General features: G+C 42.4%; 2 protein-coding genes across 3 annotated transcripts in view; both read left to right on the forward strand.

The window, feature by feature from the left end:
* The window catches only part of LOC115192591 (ubiquitin-conjugating enzyme E2 R1), a 42,022-nt gene extending 39,403 nt beyond the window's left edge, over positions 1–2,619 (forward strand). Inside the window, exons 5-6 of one of the 2 annotated variants that reach the window (XR_003877962.1) lie at positions 59–600; positions 678–2,619. Coding sequence is in view for 1 of the 2 variants with exons in the window: in XM_029751269.1 (XP_029607129.1) it covers positions 59–275 (217 nt within the window). In the remaining variant the exon portion in view is untranslated. Of the gene's footprint in view, positions 1–58 lie in introns of both variants that reach the window. The other variant, XM_029751269.1, reaches the window with a different exon arrangement.
* Positions 2,620–10,950: 8,331 nt separating this feature from the next.
* Positions 10,951–18,422, forward strand: LOC115192593 (C2 calcium-dependent domain-containing protein 4C-like). The gene is made up of 2 exons (XM_029751270.1): positions 10,951–11,066; positions 16,444–18,422. The coding sequence occupies exon 2, from the start codon at positions 16,490–16,492 to the stop codon at positions 17,726–17,728; it is 1,239 nt and encodes a 412-aa protein (XP_029607130.1). The 5' UTR covers positions 10,951–11,066; positions 16,444–16,489; the 3' UTR covers positions 17,729–18,422.
* Positions 18,423–18,808: the final 386 nt, after the last annotated feature.

An 18,808-nucleotide genomic window follows, 5' to 3' on the forward strand; every position in this document is an offset into this window, starting at 1 on the left:
CACCCTGTACCACTTCCACAGTTAACCCTTTATGTCTCTTCGCTGTCTCTCTTAACAGGAAACAGGTCCACGCCACCAAAGTGGATGCTGAGCGGGACGGAGTGAAGGTGCCAACCACTCTGGCAGAGTACTGCGTCCGCACCCGTGCCCCACCCCCAGACGAGGGCTCCAACCTCTTCTACGACGATTACTATGACGATGAGGACTTGGAGGACGAGGAAGATGGCGAGGACTGCTGCTACGACGAAGATGACTCGGGAACCGAGGAGTCCTGACGACCCGCCTCCTCACCCCACTGTCACCACACCCCCCTTAAACTGAACTCATACTCCACCCTTCGTCTATACACCCTTACAGATCCCCCCCACAGCAGTGCAGCCACACCTGCACGTCAAACCCAGATGCGTTTAAAAGCTACGGAGTTAGTTTGTCCATTTGTTTCTGGTGTTTTTATTTTCCTGTTGGTCAGTGGAGTGTTAGAGAGATAATGTTAGATCTACATATTATTCACATGGTTTGCTCTTCATGGCGACGCCCCTCAATTCTCAATTACCGCTTGCTTTTGAAAGTTTTGCGTAAGGCCTCTGTCTCCTGTAGAGTGTCTGTACCCATCACTAGCTCAGGCCTGCCTGCCTCTGTCTGGGTACAGACACTCTACAGGAGACAGAGGCAGGCAGGCCTGAGCTAGTGATGGTCATCTTAGCTGTGTGACCTCTCACCTGGTTGACAGCTGTGTGAAGCCAGCCTGCCTGGCACACGAGGCTAGCTGAGGCTAGGGGACCCTGACATTTCACTCTTGGCGACCCTGACATTTCACCTGTCTGCCTCAGGTCAACTTAGCTCAAAAGCCAAGTCTTACTGAGTGACTTGACGGCCTGTAATGATGAGATGGGAGTATTGCAGATGGTTGATGTTATAATACTGATGTACTCTTTCGGAGACCTTTGCACCCTTTCATACACATTTGTTTCGGTATGTTAAGTGGCAGTGGTCTGAGCTCGGTGTCTTTACCCATGGCCTGAACAACCGAGTTAAACACACAGCTCCTAACACTGATCACCACCACATGCTTTTTCATAAGTCCAACACCACGTGCTTTCATCTCATGTAATTCCTCACCAGCCACCTCAACGAGTAGCTCCATCACACAGGATTTGACACACTAAGTACAAACTATAACAGTATTCACACCACCCCACATTTCTGTTGCTTCAGTAGTGTCTAAATGTTCATTCATCGTTACAACGTGACTATTTGATGCTAGGTTTTAGAGATGAAAAGTGCATTTCCCAGCTGATGCTAGGGATGTGGATCGGGAGCTCAGTGGTATATGTTAGGAGCAGGTCATACAGCCAACCCACTAGCATGTTGGGTGGTATTAGGCTCGGCATAGTGCGGTTGGGAAACTGATGATTGAGAATGGGTCGAGGGCTCCCCTTTTGTGTTCTTTTGATGTAGTCTTTTACTTCAGACTTAAGGTGTTAACAACTGTATTTTTTCCCCTTACATGTACCAAGTGCAATGATTCTCAGCCTTTTTTGTTTTAAACACCATGTCATGGGGGTTATTCATTGGACTTATCAGTACATTTACCACCCGTTTGTTTTCGATACAGAAACATTCAGGTATTCTATTTTTTCCAATAGAGAAAAACAAGTGATTACTGAACACTTGTACTCTTTATGTCGTGTTAACATCTTGAGTATGAAGCATGTACACATCAATCCAATCATCATGAATTAATGTAACTGTTTTACATCCACCATATACAGCTGTTACGTTATGTGAATAACCCCCATTTTGTTTTACTGTAATGTTTGGGGCAATTGGAATTTTGTGAAGCTGCCGATTTTATCATGTAATTTCCCTCCCAATGTGCTACCTTCCCATCTATACAGACGTCATCAGCAAGGGACCCCCGGCTGTTACCAAATTCCTCAGGAAAACAAAACCACTAACTTTTTCCACATCAGTGTGAATCTGACGTGTGTGTGTGTGTGTGTGTGTGTGTGTGTGTGTGTGTGTGGGGACAACTGTTCTCTGCAACGCTGGTCCCCCAAACCTATCACCTCTGCTTCAAAGACTGTTTATAATCTTTACCTTGATATTAATATGCAGATGTGGATATTTTGATGATAATTTGATGTATTTTTGTTCTTGTTTGTATTTTCTTTTCTAATGTTTTGTACATCTATTTAAAACCTAAATAAAGATCTTTATTAGAGTGTTGAGATGTTTCTTAGACCAGGAGTGAATGAATGTATTCTAACAGATGAGAACTTTAGTTATCCATCCTTTTTATGGTCTATTAATATATTTTGATTAACAATCATTTGAATAAGATTCTGAACTGGCTATTATTCATTCATCCCTATGTTGTGTTCTCTTAGACACTGGGAATGTATGACTCAGGGATAACAGGTAAGACTGTTATTCCTCTACTTGCTCTCATCCTGAGTGTTGAATGTAGAGAATGAAGCCACTGGCTCAGTTACGGAACCCTTGTGATGTCAGAGGTCAGGTGACCCCAGAGTGGATGAGGAAAGTTCATGAGATCTGTACCCTGCAATCACCTTTAGAGTTTGGGATGTGGCAACTGTTAATAAATCATTAAGAACACATTGTGTACTATAGCTTATTTATTTATTTATTACAATCAGTATGTGTTCTCTTACAGACACCATGGGGATGTATCACTCAGGGATAACTGAGGACTGTTTTGCTTACTGTTCTCATAGGCAGTGGCAGGCTTACTATTAGACAGAAGTGGCAATTGCCTCAGGCCTCACATCATCAAGGGGCCTCATGAGCTGGGCAAAAAATTATAAAATAATTTCTCCGCTTGATGCCCTCCATGCTCCGATCAGAGCGGGGCTGAGAAAAGAATAAGAAATATTTAATTTTAACAGAAAAATGACCTAAGCTAACATGTCTTAAATAAAAAGTCAGGTGCTGCTAATAATACTGCCATCGTTGCCAAGGCAGAGGTAGAGGACATGTATCTGTTGCTCATGTATCTGATGCTGTCTGGCCAAAAAGAGTATGGCATATCAGATACACCAAAAGTATGTGAACACCTGCTCGTTGAACATCTCATTCCAAAATCATGGGCATTAATATGGAGTTGGTCCCCCCTTTGCTGCTATACTCTTCTTTGAAGGCTTTCCACTAGATGTTGGAACATTGCTGTAGGGACTTGTTTCCATTCAGCCACGAGCATTAGTGAGGTCAGGCACTGATGTTGGGTGATTAGGCCTGGCTCGCAGTCGGCGTTCCAATTCATCCCAAATGTGTTCGATGGGGTTGAGGTCAGGGCTCTGTGCAGGCCAGTCAAGTTCTTCCACACCGATCTTAACAAATCATTTCTGTATGGACCGTGCTTTTTGGACAGGGACCTTGTCATGCTGAAACAGGAAAGGTCCTTCCCCAAACTGTTGCCAGAAAGTTGGAAGCACAGAATCGTCTAGATTGTCATTGTATGCTGTAGCGTTAAGATTTCCCTTCACTGTAACTAAGGGGCCTAGCCCGAACCATGAAAAACAGCCCCAGACAATTATTCCTCCTCCACCAAACTTTACAGACGGCACTATGCATTGGGGCAGGTAGCGTTCTCCTGGCATCCGCCAAACCCAGGTTAGTCCGTCGGACTGACAGATGGCGAAGCGTGATTCATCACTCCAGAGAATGCGTTTCCACTGCTCCAGAGTCCAATGGCGACATGCTTTATACCACTCCAGCCAACACTTGGCATTGCGCATGGTGATCTTAGGCGTGTGTGCAGCTGCTCGGCCATGGAAACACATTTCATGAAGCTCCCAGCAAACAGTTATTGTGCTGAAGTTGCTTCCAGAGGCAGTTTGGAACTTGGTATTGAGTGTTGCAACCAAGGACAGACAATTTTTACGCGCTTCAGCACTCGGCAGTAGTGTTTTGTGAGCTTGTGTGGCCTACCACTTTGCGGTTGAGACATTATTGCTCCTAGACGTTTCCACTTCACAATAACAGCACGTACAGTTGGCTGGGGCAGCTCTTGCAGGGCAGAAATTTAATGAACTGACTTGTTCGAAAGGTGGCATCATATGACACTTGTCAGCAACGGGTGTGGCTGAAATAGCAGAATCCACTAATTTAAAGGGTTGTCCACATACTTTTGGCGTATGATCCACTATTGCTAGAGATCCTCAGGAACAACCACACGAACGTGGTATAGGAAAGAAAGGTAAACTCACGATGTAATGGAATGATGCAAAATGTAAGGAAACTAACACTGAAGTCGGTGACAGTTATAAGTGTACAGTATGTGGGTATAACTGACAGTGGCCACAGATAGTGTAATCAACATTGTTTCCATGTCATTTCAATGAAATTACCTTGAACCAACGAGCAATACACGTTGAATTGACGTCTATGCCGTGGGAAATCAACTCGGTAGGTTTGGCTCAGTACCGTCATGGCTCAGTACCGTCATATCCGCATGACTACAGAAGTCTTTAGCTTGGGTCTCCACATTTCATCCCAAGTTATAAGGCCAGCATTTCATGAACTTCATTGTAGAAAAGGTGATATGTTGATCAGTGGAGGCTGCTGAGGGGAGGGCGGCTCATCATAATGGCTGGAACAGAGCGAATGGAAACCATATGTTTGATGTATTTGGTACCATTCCACTGATTCCGCTCCAGCCATTTACCACGAGCCTGTTCTCCCCAATTAAGGTACCATCAACCTCTTGTGATGTTGATATGCTTCAGTTTGCTGCCATATGACTGGTTTCACTTCTCCAGCAATCATACGGTAAAATAGATCTAAAACTGTTTATTTATATATCCAAATGGCTTATTCATTTACCTAGCTCTTATCAATATCTCTTCTCAATGTGTAGATCACAGTGCATGGAGAATGTTATTTTTTAGTTGTTCCACTTGGAACCAACAAGGAAAGTTGAAGATGAGATCCGTACCCTGCAGTTACCCTGAAAGATAGGGTGGTGGCGACCTATAGGATTTCCTCATGCTCTCATTAGCTAAGCTATTCAAACATGCCTTTATGCCGAAAATGGATGAGCGATAAACTAACATGGTTCTTCAAACAATAGCCTTGTAAGAAGAGAAAATGTATGTTGGTTCTGTAAATAACTCTTATTAGGTTGGTGTTTTCGTTCCTCAAGGGGGCAGCATTTCATTACCTTTCCCAAGAATCTGGAGTATATAACTAGCGTCTGTTTACACATGGTTTCAATCTGCTGACCCAGTGAAACTGCTTTACATTCAACAGTAAATGTTACACAGACAACTGACCTTAACTTTCCACCACAGTCCTATCATAACTTGCCTAGTGAAATAAAGGTTCAATAAAATACAAATGTAAAATAATTGTTGGCAGGTGGTTCTCTTTCACTTAGAAAATGGCTCCTATTGCAGTAGTGTGGGCAACAACACCAAAATAATGTGTACACAAATAGTAAATTGAAACATCAAACTGTTTCAGTTTGATTATCTGATGGTTCTATGTCAACGAAAAGGCTACCTCACCTGTTGGGCATCGAGGGAGAAGACCCCATCCTTGTCTGATTAGAGATCAAATGGACCAGTTGGACCATGTCCTAACTTCAGAACACACACACAGCAAAGACACCTGTTCCTCAGTATCGCCATCACATTGTACTTCAGACTATAGTTATCATGACCACTTTTTCTCAGCCTTAGCTCATCTTTGTCTTCTCAGATCACTGCTATTCCCCAGCGACACACTCTCCACCCTGCAGTGTCCCCCACTCACACACCCACACCGGACCTGCGCTCTGCCCTGTATGTGACTGAGTGGTGGACGGAGGTCTGGTCCTTGTGAGTCATATGTTCTCACCTCTCAATGGCTGACTGATGGGAGAGGGAAAAGTGTAGGGCCTGGTGGGTGGTGGTCCGTGTGTCAGTCCTTTCCTCATATGAACCGAACTGTCACAGATTGGAGAGGTGAAAAGTGCTCCTTCCATATGGTGTGTCTGTGTGTGTCAATTATATAAGTCTAACGTGTGCGTACATGTGCCTGTGTGTTGTGGGTGGCAGGGGGAAACTTCTTGCCTTACTGTATGTCGGGATATGCAAAGCTTAGTCTCAAAAGCAATTAATGGAGATGGGGAAGAGAGAGAGAGAGAGAGAGAGAGAGAGATGGTAACAATAATAAAAAATTATAAAAATGGACTGTGTGACGTGTAATGCCTCTGTTGACTCCCCAGCCGTTGTGTCCGTCTGTGAGGGTGAATGGAGCCATCCTCTATGCAGCACACACACTTTAACAACAAGCAGTGTGCTGCGGCTTCCCGGCATGCTAGCTCTACCACTGAGCCTTTGTACAATTCTGTTCAGTCAGAGGGTTCTGATCGGTTATTTCTGCTGTCTACTGCTCTGCTCTGCTCTCACTTCCTGTTCTTCCAGGGGTCCAACAGACTGGTGTGGGGCTGTGACACAGAGGACTTAAAATACTGGGTCTCAGTCAGGACACAGTCATGGTTTGACTCCCTATGGTCTCTCAAAGATAATTGGCCACTTTCCAACTCTCTGAATTACATGTCCTCTCCAGGAGGAACAAGGAAGGTGTACCATTAAATCGTGTCTGTGTGATTTACAGGTATGGCCGAGGGCATGAGCTTGTTCCCTCTGGTTTAATAGATGACTTCAGTGTTCTTCACATTCTCAAATGGATAGAGATGCTGGCTGTGGCCATTAAGGAGCACAGAACAGCCACATTAGCCTTTTGCCTGTGTATCTGCCACTCTGTCTCTGTCTCAGCCTAGATCTTAAGAACCCTTGTATCTATCGCCTCATTTGAAAATGAATTGGCTTACCGACTAATATGGAGAATATAGTGTTTGGGTGCATGCGGGCGTGTCTGTGAACACCACTGTACCAAATAGACTCAGTAGCTAAGATTCCATCCAATTTGCGACCGATTTTCATGTGAATGTTCTCATTTGCCTAAAACAATATGCGCATTTTCTCACCAGAGATGTATTTCCATCAAACAAGCTTTTTAAATATAAAAGGCTGTGCGTGATGATGTAGTCCACATAAAAATAACTTTTCAATTCCTATGTACCGAATGAAAAATACAAGTTCAAAAAATGTGTTTCCATTGCATTTTTAACTCTACTGATGGTTTTGTCACAAAAACTATTGCTAATGTCCCCACTCTGGTCTTGGCACATGCGCTCTAGCCAACAGCTTGCAGATACAGTGCAGGTTGGCTACCTACATTATGAGATTATTTCTAGGCTATTTGTCAAACGGCAGCTAAGCATCAATTATCATGTCAACCAGGTTTCCATCCAACCTTTTTATGCAAGTAGGCTAAAACATGTCATGACAGGCCTGATGGAAACACATTTTCGGTAAACTTACCAAATGTTGACTAAAGAAAATACGCTAGACAAGGTGGGATCTTTTTGTCGGTAAAATTAATTATGCGAGAAATGTCGGTGGAAACGATGTTATGCGCAAATATGTATATATAATCATCATATCGAAATAAACTTGGGAGTCACGCGATGACATGTTACGTGGTCCTCCCACTACGACTCGTTGGGAAAACATGCGGTTTTTTAGGCTACAGATGAAAATACATTATGACTGCTGTTGGCTAGAGCGCATAATACCAGAGTGGCACACACTATATAAGGCAAGTCTTTTTGTGAGAAAGCCATCAGTTGAGTTGGGAAAAAAAACATTTAACGTGTATTGGTAATTTAACCGCAAAATTATACAGTATTTTATGTACCCTACGTCATCACGCACAGCCTTTATTATGCAACAAGTCAATTTGATGGCAACATCTCTGGTGGGAAATTGTGCATATTGTTTTTATGCGGATATAGAATATTTGCATGAAAATCTGTCGCCATTTGTATGGAAACCTAGCTAGTGTAGCTAATATGACAGCCCTGCTAGCCCTGCACTGGTGGAGCTAACTGCTGTCTCAGATTGCTGTAGACAAGACTGTGAGCATCTCAAGGACCTTAAACTGTGTTTTACCAAGTGACTGGATAAGAGTTCTGCAATCCATAATAAATTAGCTGGGTTATGTCATAACAAATGGCACTGGCAGTGGACTGTAACGGTTTGACATGGTTGCAGCAAAGCATACAATGATAGTCAAAAGCTAAGATGTTTGTCATGCTATATGCTCTAAAAAATGAGGGGTTCAACAGGGGTTCTTCTACGATCCTCAAAGTTCTTTGAAGAACCATAGGGTTCTTGGCACTGAAATCTGCCCCCAAAAGGTTCTTCCAAGAACCCCATAGGAGGTGGGGTTCATTGAGGAAAATCCTTAGTTGGTGGGGGTTCTTGCAGGAACCTGACTGCCCAACTGAAAAATGTGGATTTGAATTTGAAAGGATAGCAGGTGCAGGCACTTAACTGAAAAATGTAAAGATCTCCTCAATGCAAGGTAAGGTTTGTCCCTTGTATGATCTAAATTGATATTGTTTTCTGATTGTACCATCTATCTTTTCATATTTGTGCAAATAACCCTATGACAGAAAATGGACACAATTCAATGGATATCAATCAACAAAGCGGTAACAATATGTAGGCTATGAGAATATGTTGAAGGCTATCTGTATTGGGTGCAGATGACTCATTTTTGTGTCTTTCTGCAGGTATACAGACGAGGAGGTATACAAAGGTACAGTATGTCAATTGGTATTGGTATGTTATGCAGATCACATTTATCATCCTCCTTCCTTACCTCTTCAATGAATATCCCATTGGCCTCTACATTATGGACAAGGTATATGTATGAAAACCATTATCAAAACAGTTTTTTCATTCACATTTACCACAAAAAACAAGGTATGAATACTGTTGTGTGCATGTTTTGTTAATCATCTGTATAATTAAAAAAAAATTGATTCACAGACTTTACCCTCCCTACATCTCTGAATATAACAGAAAACCTATTTGATCACCATGCACTGATAAATCATTCTGGCTATGGATACGGAGAACATCAACACATTAACATCAACACACCAGAGGATATGTCCATTGGACTTGGGGCTCTGCTGGGAGTTTACCTCATATTTAGATTTTTTTATTCTGCTTTGCCACTAAAATCATAATAAACACTGACAACTAAAATATTGTGTTATTGTTATTTCTATGCATATTATTATTATTATTATTATTATTATTCATAATAATACTTAGTATTGGTATGTTACGCAGATCATAATAATAATAATGTGGGGGGGTAGTTAAAATATTAACCCCAGTAGGTTCTACAAAAGGTTCTTTGAGGATCCATTCAAAGGGGGTATTTGAAGAACTGTGGGGTTCCCCCAGTTTCAATATGAAAACACCTAAAGGATCCTCCAGGAACCTTTTCCTTTTAGAGTGTACATTTTGTTTTCCTCTTCAGAACAGGTTGAGTCATGAAGTGTCAGAGTTAAGACTGTATTTGTCATAAGGCCAGTCTACCTACCTACCTACAGCCTTAAGTTCGGTCTCTTCAGTGTCTCTGTTAAAGCGTCAGGTGTGTTATGGTTAAAGAGACTGACAATTCCAATTAAAGTCTAATCCAATTGTTAATTTATTATAGGGCCTCCTGTTTGTGTGTCAGCACCCAATTCAATTAGGTGTCGGACAGATAAAGGGCATCGTCTGCCCCAGGAGCAATGAGGTGCCTGTAGGTTTCCATAGGTGTCTCTGTGTCTGGCTATACCTCTCACAAACAGGTAAGGAAGAATAGAAGCAATGGTTATATTTTGGGAGAATAAATGACATGCTGATGAAATGTTCATTGTATTTCACAACACAATTCATGGGCCACAGAGTGGCACCTCTGACAGTTGCGAGGCCTTTTCAGAAAATAAACTGACAACTATAATGAGTGGCCAAAGTGAAAAATGCAATAGAAAAGGTCAAACTGAAATGTTTATGAAAAGTGTCTGTAGCAGCAAGTCACTGACATTTTGGTCAGGATATTGTGCTGCGCTCAAACCTAGATTCTTTGATAAAACAATTTGTGGGCCTATGTGCCTTCGCCATCATCCACCTGATCTTTTCTAAAGAGTCTTCTTCCTCCCATTTTTAGACACATAAAATCTATTTGTTGCTGAGGCAAGGTTTCCAGGGAAACAGATGAGTTGATCTAAACCTGAAGAAGGGCCAAACATCTGTAAATGAAATCATACAGCCAGCTGCACTGGGATATGCTCCACTGAGTTCACTTTCTACTGCTGCAGGTATACAGTAGCCTATATCACAATAAATGTCTAAACATATTTGGTTATGTCAAATCATGTTCCATTGAGAGTTCCAATATGTAAAACAGCACGTGCCCAATGTCTGGAACTCTAGATCACTGGAAATGTCTGCATTATACAGAAAGTGTAAAACGGATCGAAAAAACTGTAAGATGGGAGCCACATGTTAACCATTTTGTCATTTTGCTGTATTTTGTTCCTTCTCTTTTCCGCCGGTATATCATATTTGTATTTTAAAGGCTATATGGTTTTGACTGATGCTGGAAATTGGTGCAAACTATTTGATGTTGCAGTGTATCTGATATAGATTGTTGTTGTTTTAATTGTATTTGTCCCTATCAAATAAATGAATGGACACACTTCACACTAACTAAATAGGGTAATTACTCATGAGGGATGATCACCTGGTCAATTATTGATGCCGCTTGCCGCATGATGCGATCTAAACACAACAAGAACAACTTAATAAGTTTATACTCATGTCTAAGCTTGTGTGCGCTCAAAGCCTGTTGATTCCTTCACATATATAATGTAAACACGTCCTGTAAGAGTGTATCTTCTGACTAATTCATGAGCTTCAGTGAATGTGACTGGCTCTCTTGAGGATCTCATCATTTTCTCTTATTGGTCGGCACCCAACATCGCCCGGGAGAGTGTATAAAAAGCATCATATTATCCCATCTAGCGCAAGTCCATCTCTAGGGTGCGGAGGAGACTATATAGTTCTGCAAACAGTGCGCGATCCAGAGGAGGCGGGAGAAAACACCTGTTACGGAAGAATCAAGTCGACAAAGAAGCCTCCACGTCTTCAGTAAGTTTATTAAGCTGAACTCAACCGGTATCTAAAATGTAATATTTGTCTCACTCAAGAGCGCATAATGAAATATATTTCGGCACCGAGAGCATACAAACTTCGAATTTTCACTTGTTGCACTTTATTTCCGCGTTAAGGTAGGCATAGGCTAATGCAAACTACAACATTATTTACTTTTGAAATAATACATTGACTTTCTTCCAGTACACCACGTTTTGCTAAAATCTAAGGAGATCCGTCTTGATTCTCTATAAAGGCAGAGTTATTATAAATTCAAGCTTGTGCAAATTCATCACAGACCAGACCTGCTTTAGCCTATAATTTTGTCCGTATCTTCCATATCTTAGTTAATATGCACAACATGTCAGTTAAATGTAACTTAACTGAATACAATAGAATACAATAGAATACCATGACTGTTAAAGTGGATTTCAATGTGCTTATTAACAATTCTCTATAGTATTAACTGGTATACGACACCTTGCCGTTGTTGTGCCGAAAATCTCCCGCTGCCTGTTCTATAGAAAATATTTGACTCTGATGTGTGCCACAGAAAGTATTTGACTCTAGCCACAACATTATGGAAATTAGAAGGGGGGGGGTACAATTTAGGGAAACAATAAACTTTTCAGAACAACTACTAGTTGAATAAGACATGGAGAGATGACGAATTTTGGCAAAGAGATTTATTTATAGACTAATACACTTGAAACAAATAGCCAAACCGAAAACTGCAGACATTACTTGCGCCTCCCTTGCGATCAAATCGACATAAAAAATAAAATTAAACGTAGCCAAACGTGATCAGAAATCTCAACTAGCAAGCAAGTCGCAGCAATGAAGAATTGAGTGCGTGCGCGTTCACACGAAGGGGGGGGGGATTTTCGGCACAACACCGTTTCTCAAGTTATAACGCGTTAGTTGCTTACTGGACCCTGGAAATCTGTGTGAAATGTTAACTAGCTAACGAACTAACTACTATCTGTTAACTAATGTTTTCCCTATACAGCATGTGGTTAATTTTCAGAATGAGAGAATTAGGTGAAAATGAGGCGTTGCTTGTTAAGCAAGTGTAGCTGGAGCTGGGCCTGGTTTAACTTCTCAGGGCTACGTGGGACGCGGGACACAGCCAGTGAAATATCAGGGCGGCAAATTCAAAACAACAACATTTCATAATTCAACTTTCTCAAACATACAACTATTTTACACAATTTTAAAGATACACTTCTCCTTGATGTAACCACATTGTCCGATTTCAAAAAGGCTTTACAGGGAAAGCAAAACATTAGATTATGTTAGGAGAGTACATAGACAAAAATAATCACACAGCCATTTTCCAAGCAAGGACATGTGTCAATAAAACCCAAAACACAGCTAAATGAAGCACTAACCTTTGACGATCTTCATCAGGTGACACTCCTAGGACATTATGTTACACAATACATGTATGTTTTGTTCGATAAAGTTCATATTTATATCCAAAAACAGCATTTTACATTGGTGCGTGATGTTCAGAAAATGTATTCCCACCAAAACTTCCGGTGAATGTGCACATCAATTTACAAAAATACTCATCATAAACGTTGACAAAATATATAACAATTTTTTAAAGAATTATAGGTACACTACTCCTGGATGCAACCGCTGTGTCAGATTTTAAAATAGCTTTACGGAGAAAGCACATTTTTCAATATTCTGAGTACATAGCTCGCCATCACAGCAAGCTATACAGACACCCGCCAAGTTCGGGGCCACCTAAACTCAGAATTAGTATTAGAAATATTCTCTTACCTTTGCTGATCTTCGTCAGAATGCACTCCCAGGACTGCTACTTCCACAAGAAATGTTGTTTTTGTTTGAAATAATCCATATTTATGTCCAAATACCTCCGTTTTGTTCATGCGTTCAGAGCACTATCCAAAGGCGAGCGCGGTACCAGAGACGAAAAGTCAAAATGTTCCATTACCGTACTTAGAAGCATGTCAAACGCTGTTTAAAATCAATCTTTATGGTATTTTTAACGTAAAATTGCGATAATATTCCATCCGGACAATAGCATATTCATTCAAGAAGAAAAAGAAGGAACGGCGCGCTCGCAGGCTCGCGCATATCCAATCCCTTTGTCCACAGGCAGTCCACTGATTGACTGAGCTCCTATTATCTGCCCAGTGACAGGAGAATGCTGAAATAACTTTCTGAAGGCTGTTGACAGCCAATGGAAGCCTTAGGAAGTGTAACGTGACCCCACAGAAACTGTAGTTTTGATAGAGAATCAAAAGAAGAACTACAATTCTCAGACTTTCCACTTCCTGGTTGGATTTTTCTCAGGTTTTTGCCTGCCATATGAGTTCTGTTATACTCACAGACAACATTCAAACAGTTTTCGAAACTTCAGAGTGTTTTCTATCCAAATCTACTAGTAATATGCATATTCTAGTTTCTGGGCCAGAGTAGTAACCAGTTTAATTTGGGTACGTTTTTCATCCGGCCGTGAAAATACTGCCCCCTACACCTCAACAAGTTAAGCTGGATGCCACTATAGAGGTCAAAGGAACACCACACACTTTCCCTCTTTCTCACTTTTGCTGGAACATTGTAGAACAGATGTCCACAATGTAATAATGTGCAGTGTAGCCCGAAGATATTGTTTTTGTTGTGTTGAACTTGACAGTAACGTGTGTGTGTGAGTGAGGTTTGGATTATATTATTTTTTACTCAGTGAACATTATTTTTGCACACATGTAGCCTTGTGCACTTGATCTATGTCTATAGTGGCCACTATAATAGAGCAAAAATAGAATTCCTGTTTGTTTCATTCTACTTTAAGATGTTTTTTTCCCCAAGTGCAATATTTATGTGTGTGGTCACAAGCGTTTTATTATGAAGGCTGTCATGGATAACTGCAATATTAGTGTATAGTGTTTTTCTCAAGACTTGAGTGTCATTTGCAGTGAAGTCTAGGCAACAAATAACATTGGATTGCTTTCTTTACATTTTTTAGCTGTGAGTTAGGTTCACATGAACCACTTTATTTTACACAGAGAGACTGATCATGTAGATCATTTTCTTTGTTGTTTAATTAGTTAAAACCTGCATTTCCCCCTAGCAGGGATTTTTTTCCATGTTTCAGTGCAAAAAAAGTGTCACTTTTTTGGGCCTTCACCAGTTTGCATCCCTGATTCTTTACATACAGTTGAAGTCGGAAGTTTCCATACACCTTAGCCAAATACATTTAAACTTAGTTTTTCACAATTCCTGACATTTAATCCTAGTAAAAATGCCCTGTCTTAGGTCAGTTAGCATCACCACTTTATTTTAAGAATGTGAAATGTCAGAATAATAGTAGAGAGAATGATTTATTTCAGCTTTTGTTTCTATCATCACATTCCCAGTGAGTCAGAAGTTTACATACACTCAATTAGTATTTGGTAGCATTGCCTTTAAATTGTTTAACTTGGGTCAAACGTTTCGAGTAGCCTTCCACAAGCTTCCCGCAATAAGTTGAGTGAATTTTGGCCCATTCCTCTTGACAGAGCTGGTGTAACTGAGTCAGGTTTGGCAGCCTCCTTGCTCGCACACGCTTTTTCAGTTCTGCCCACAAATTTTCTATAGGATTGAGATCAGGGCTTTGTGATGGCCACTCCAATACCTTGACTTTGTTGTCCTTAAGCCATTTTGCCATAACTTTGGAATTATACTTGGGGTCATTGTCCACATGGAAGACCAAGCTTTAACTTCCTGACTCATGTCTTGAGATGTTGCTTCAATATATCCACATAATTGTCCTTCCTCATGATGTCATCTGTTTTGTGAAGTGCACCAGTCCCTCCATCAGCAAAGCACCCCCACAACAAGATGCTGCCCACCCCTGTGCTTCACGGTTGGGATGGTTTTCTTCGGCTTGCAAGCCTCCCCCTTTTTCCTTCAAACATAACGATGGTCACTATAGCTAAACAGTTCTATTTTTGTTTCATCAGACCAGAGGACATTTCTCCAAAAGGTACGATCTTTGTCCCCGTTTGCAGTTGCAAACCGTAGTCTGGCTTTTTATGGTGGTTTTGGAGGAGTGGCTTCTTCCTTGCTGAGCAGCCTTTAGGTTATGTCGATATAGGACTCGTTTTACTGTGGATATAGATACTTTTGTACCTGTTTCCTCCAGCATCTTCACAAGGTCCTTTGCTGTTGTTCTGGGATTGATTTGCACTTTTCGCACCAAAGTACATTCATCTCTAGGAGACAGAACGCGTCTCCTTTCTGAGCGGTATGACGGCTGCGTGGTCCCATTGTGTTTATACTTGCATACTATAGTTTGTACAGATGAACGTAGTACCTTCAGGCATTTGGAAATTGCTCCCAAGGATGAACCAGACTTGTGGAGGGCTACAATTCTTTGTCAAAGGTCTTGGCTGATTTCTTTTGATTTTCCCATGATGTCAAGCAAAGAGGCACTGAGTTTGTTGGTAGGTCTTGAAATACATCCACAGGTACACCTCCAATTGACTCAAATTATGTCAATTAGCCTATCAGAAGCTTCTAAAGCCATGACATAATTTTCTGGAATTTTCCAAGCTGTTTAAAGGCACAGTCAACTTAGTGTATGTAAACTTCTGACCCACTGGAATTGTGATACAGTGAATTATATGTGAAATAATCTGTCTGTAAACAATTGTTGGAAAAATGACTTGTGTCATGCACAAAGTACATGTCCTAACCGACTTGCCAAAACTATAGTTTGTTAACAAGAAATTTGTGGAGTGGTTGAAAAACGAGTTTTAATGACTCCAACCTAAGTGTATGTAAACGTCCGACTTCAACTGTACCTCTTATTTAGGCTGCGACATAATTTCTTTATTCAACACCTCTATAATTAAGCAATAAGGCACGAGGGTGTGTGATATATGGCCAATATACCACGGCTAAGGGCTGTTCTTATGTACGACACAACGCAGAGTGCTAGGACACACCCCTTAGCCGTGGTATATTGGCCATATATCACAAACCCAGAGGTGCCTTATTGCTATTATAAACTGGTTACCAACATAATTAGAGCAGTAAAAATAAATGTTTTGTCTTACCCGTGGTATACGGTCTGATATACCACAGCTTTCAGCCAATAAGCATTCAGGGCTCGAACCACACAGTAGTGCCTTAGAACAGCCCTTAGCCGTAGTATATTGGCCATATACCACACCCCCTCAGGCCTTATTGCTTAAGTATACACTTGACACATTGTGGTCAATTTCATTGATTTCATCGTTTTTAGATTCAGTTAACCATTTCTTACACAGATATAGCAAAAGTTGCAATGTTATTTACTCAGTGTGTTAATACATGTATTTCATAACTGCTGCCATGTTTGTGCTTTTGCCTCCAGACAGAGAAACACCCTTGTATCCCACCTGGTGAAGCCTAGTGGGATAATGTGGGTTCTGGACAAGATCCGTGGGTCAGTAGAGACCACTGTTCTCCGGCGGGGGGAGAATGGGGACAAGGACGGCAATACTCCAGTCTACAGCAACGTCCTCACCCCTGATAAGATCCCTGACTTCTTCATTCCCCCCAAGCTGGTCTGCTGCCCCCCAGAGCCTGAGACCCTGGACGTTGTCAAGCCCAAGGAGGGGCTGCGGCCCTCGGCCTCTGAGCAGACCATTGGCAGTAAGAAAATCAGCAGCCCTCGCAGCCCGCGTCTTGTGGCCAAGCTGGCTGGGGACACCAAGAACCTGTTGAGGGCTGCCAACCGTCACATTATCCAGATAGAGAGCGCTGATGACGTGGTGGCAGGGGACACAAACGCTGACCCTCAGTCTCAGACCGCTATGTCACTGCCCTACGTCCCCAAGACCCAGACTTCCTATGGTTTTGCCACTTTGATGGAGAGCCCCCACACCCGCCGCAAGGAGTCCCTTTTCCACTGTGACCAGACCAGCCCCCTGACCTCTCCCAACTCCCAGAGGAAGGGGAAGAGCAGCGTCAGCGAGGGCAACCACCTCAACCCCCCTGACTTCAATGCCTCTCACAACCCTTACCGCTACTTTAGTGGAGGGGAGAGTGACACCTGTTCCTCAGCTGAGTCTTCTCCCTTCAACTCCCCACTTCTCTCCCGCTCTGCCTCGCTGCTCAAAGTCTTCACCCACGAGACACAGGCCAAGGTGGTGAAAGCCAAGAGGACGTTTGCCCGCCACAGCTCCTTGTCCACAGACGAGTGCAGCTCGACCGAGCCCAGTCCCAACGTGCTGCGGCGGCTCCACTCCTCTTCACTCCATGGCGGTGGGCCGTCGGACCGGGAGCACACCGTCAACCTACACAAGGGCGGCAGGGTGAGGCTCAGCGCCGACTACGATGCTGGCACGGCCCGCCTGCGCATCCGCATTCTGGCTGCCGAAGAGCTCTACGACATGATGTACGACATTAAGAGCATCAACTGCTGCGTGTCACTGTACCTCAACCCTGGCAAGCTGCAGAAACAGCGGAGCACTATCATCAAGAACAGCCGAAATCCTGTATTCAACGAGGACTTCTTCTTTGACTCTGTGACCTCAGTGCAGGTGAAGAACCTAGCAGTGAAGATCAAGGTGGTGAATAAGGGCACCAGCCTGAAGAGAGACACTCTGCTGGGGGAGAGAGAGATCCCTCTGGGGAAGCTGCTCCATGGCCTCTAGGTCTGTCCTGGCGATACAGAATAGTACTCTGACTTACACAGAATGAGACTATGAATGATAATGTGCATGAAAAAAATATATATAACTGGGGTTAGATGTTTACTTGGTGTCCCCTGTATTCACATAGAACTGTCTGAAAGGAACAGTTAATTTACTGTCAATGTCTGGTCTGGTCTAGCAGTTTGTCTCTTAGCTGGTCACCTCCTCAACCTTCTGTTCCCTGAGCCTGCAGCCCTGCACAGCCCAACTTGTAGATCATGTGGTGGACAATCGAATATGGCACAGGTCAAAAAACACCTGCTCATTTGAGGGACTCACTTTTTGTACTCTCTTGATCTCGACGTTGAATGTCGCATGGCTGCAATTACATGTGACTCAGACAATACAGGATGCGAGTCTCTATGATTCAGTTTTTAGTCAGCACTACAATGCTTTTATGGATCATGGGGTCTTTGATGTCGCCACTATAACTTGATGTGCAAATGATCCTTTGATCCTGATTGTTGTTGCGATCCACAGTAGTCTACTACCGGAAGGAAGGCCAGTCTGTTATGTGACCACAATGTCCAAAACCTGGAGAATAGAGATCAGACGTCACCGTCTGCTTCCCGTGCGCTTGGCATGAATATGTAAATGCAGTGATATGTTAGCAGTTTGTACTTCAGTTTCATAACACCCACAAGCCTTACCAAGAGTGATAGATAGACAGAAAGAGAGAGCGAGAGAGGGAGGGAGGGATGTATGCATTACATTTTAAAGAGTGTGACATTATTGAAAGGTGTTGAACATGATTTTATACATAGATGTTGTATTTGTATGAGACATATTCTTCAGTATGATGTATACTGCATGACCAAAAGTATGTGGACACCTACTCGTCAAACATCTCTTTCCAAAATCATGGCCATTAAAATGGAGTTGGTCCCCCCTTTGCTGCTATAACAGCCTCCACTCTTCTGGTAAGGCATTCCACTTGATGTTGGAACATTGCTGCTGGGACTTGCTTCCATTCAGTCATTAGTGAGGTTGGGCACTGATGTTGGGCAATTAGGCCTGGCTCGCAGCCGGCGTTCCAATTCA

This window comes from Salmo trutta, chromosome 4 (assembly GCF_901001165.1).
Source record: "Salmo trutta chromosome 4, fSalTru1.1, whole genome shotgun sequence".
Classification (NCBI taxonomy): Eukaryota; Metazoa; Chordata; class Actinopteri; order Salmoniformes; family Salmonidae; genus Salmo; species Salmo trutta.

What these genes read in the sequence shown, in the direction of transcription:
- LOC115192593 (XM_029751270.1), top strand. Translation starts at nt 16,490, where the DNA reads ATGTGGGTTCTGGACAAGATCCGTGGGTCAGTAGAGACCACTGTTCTC.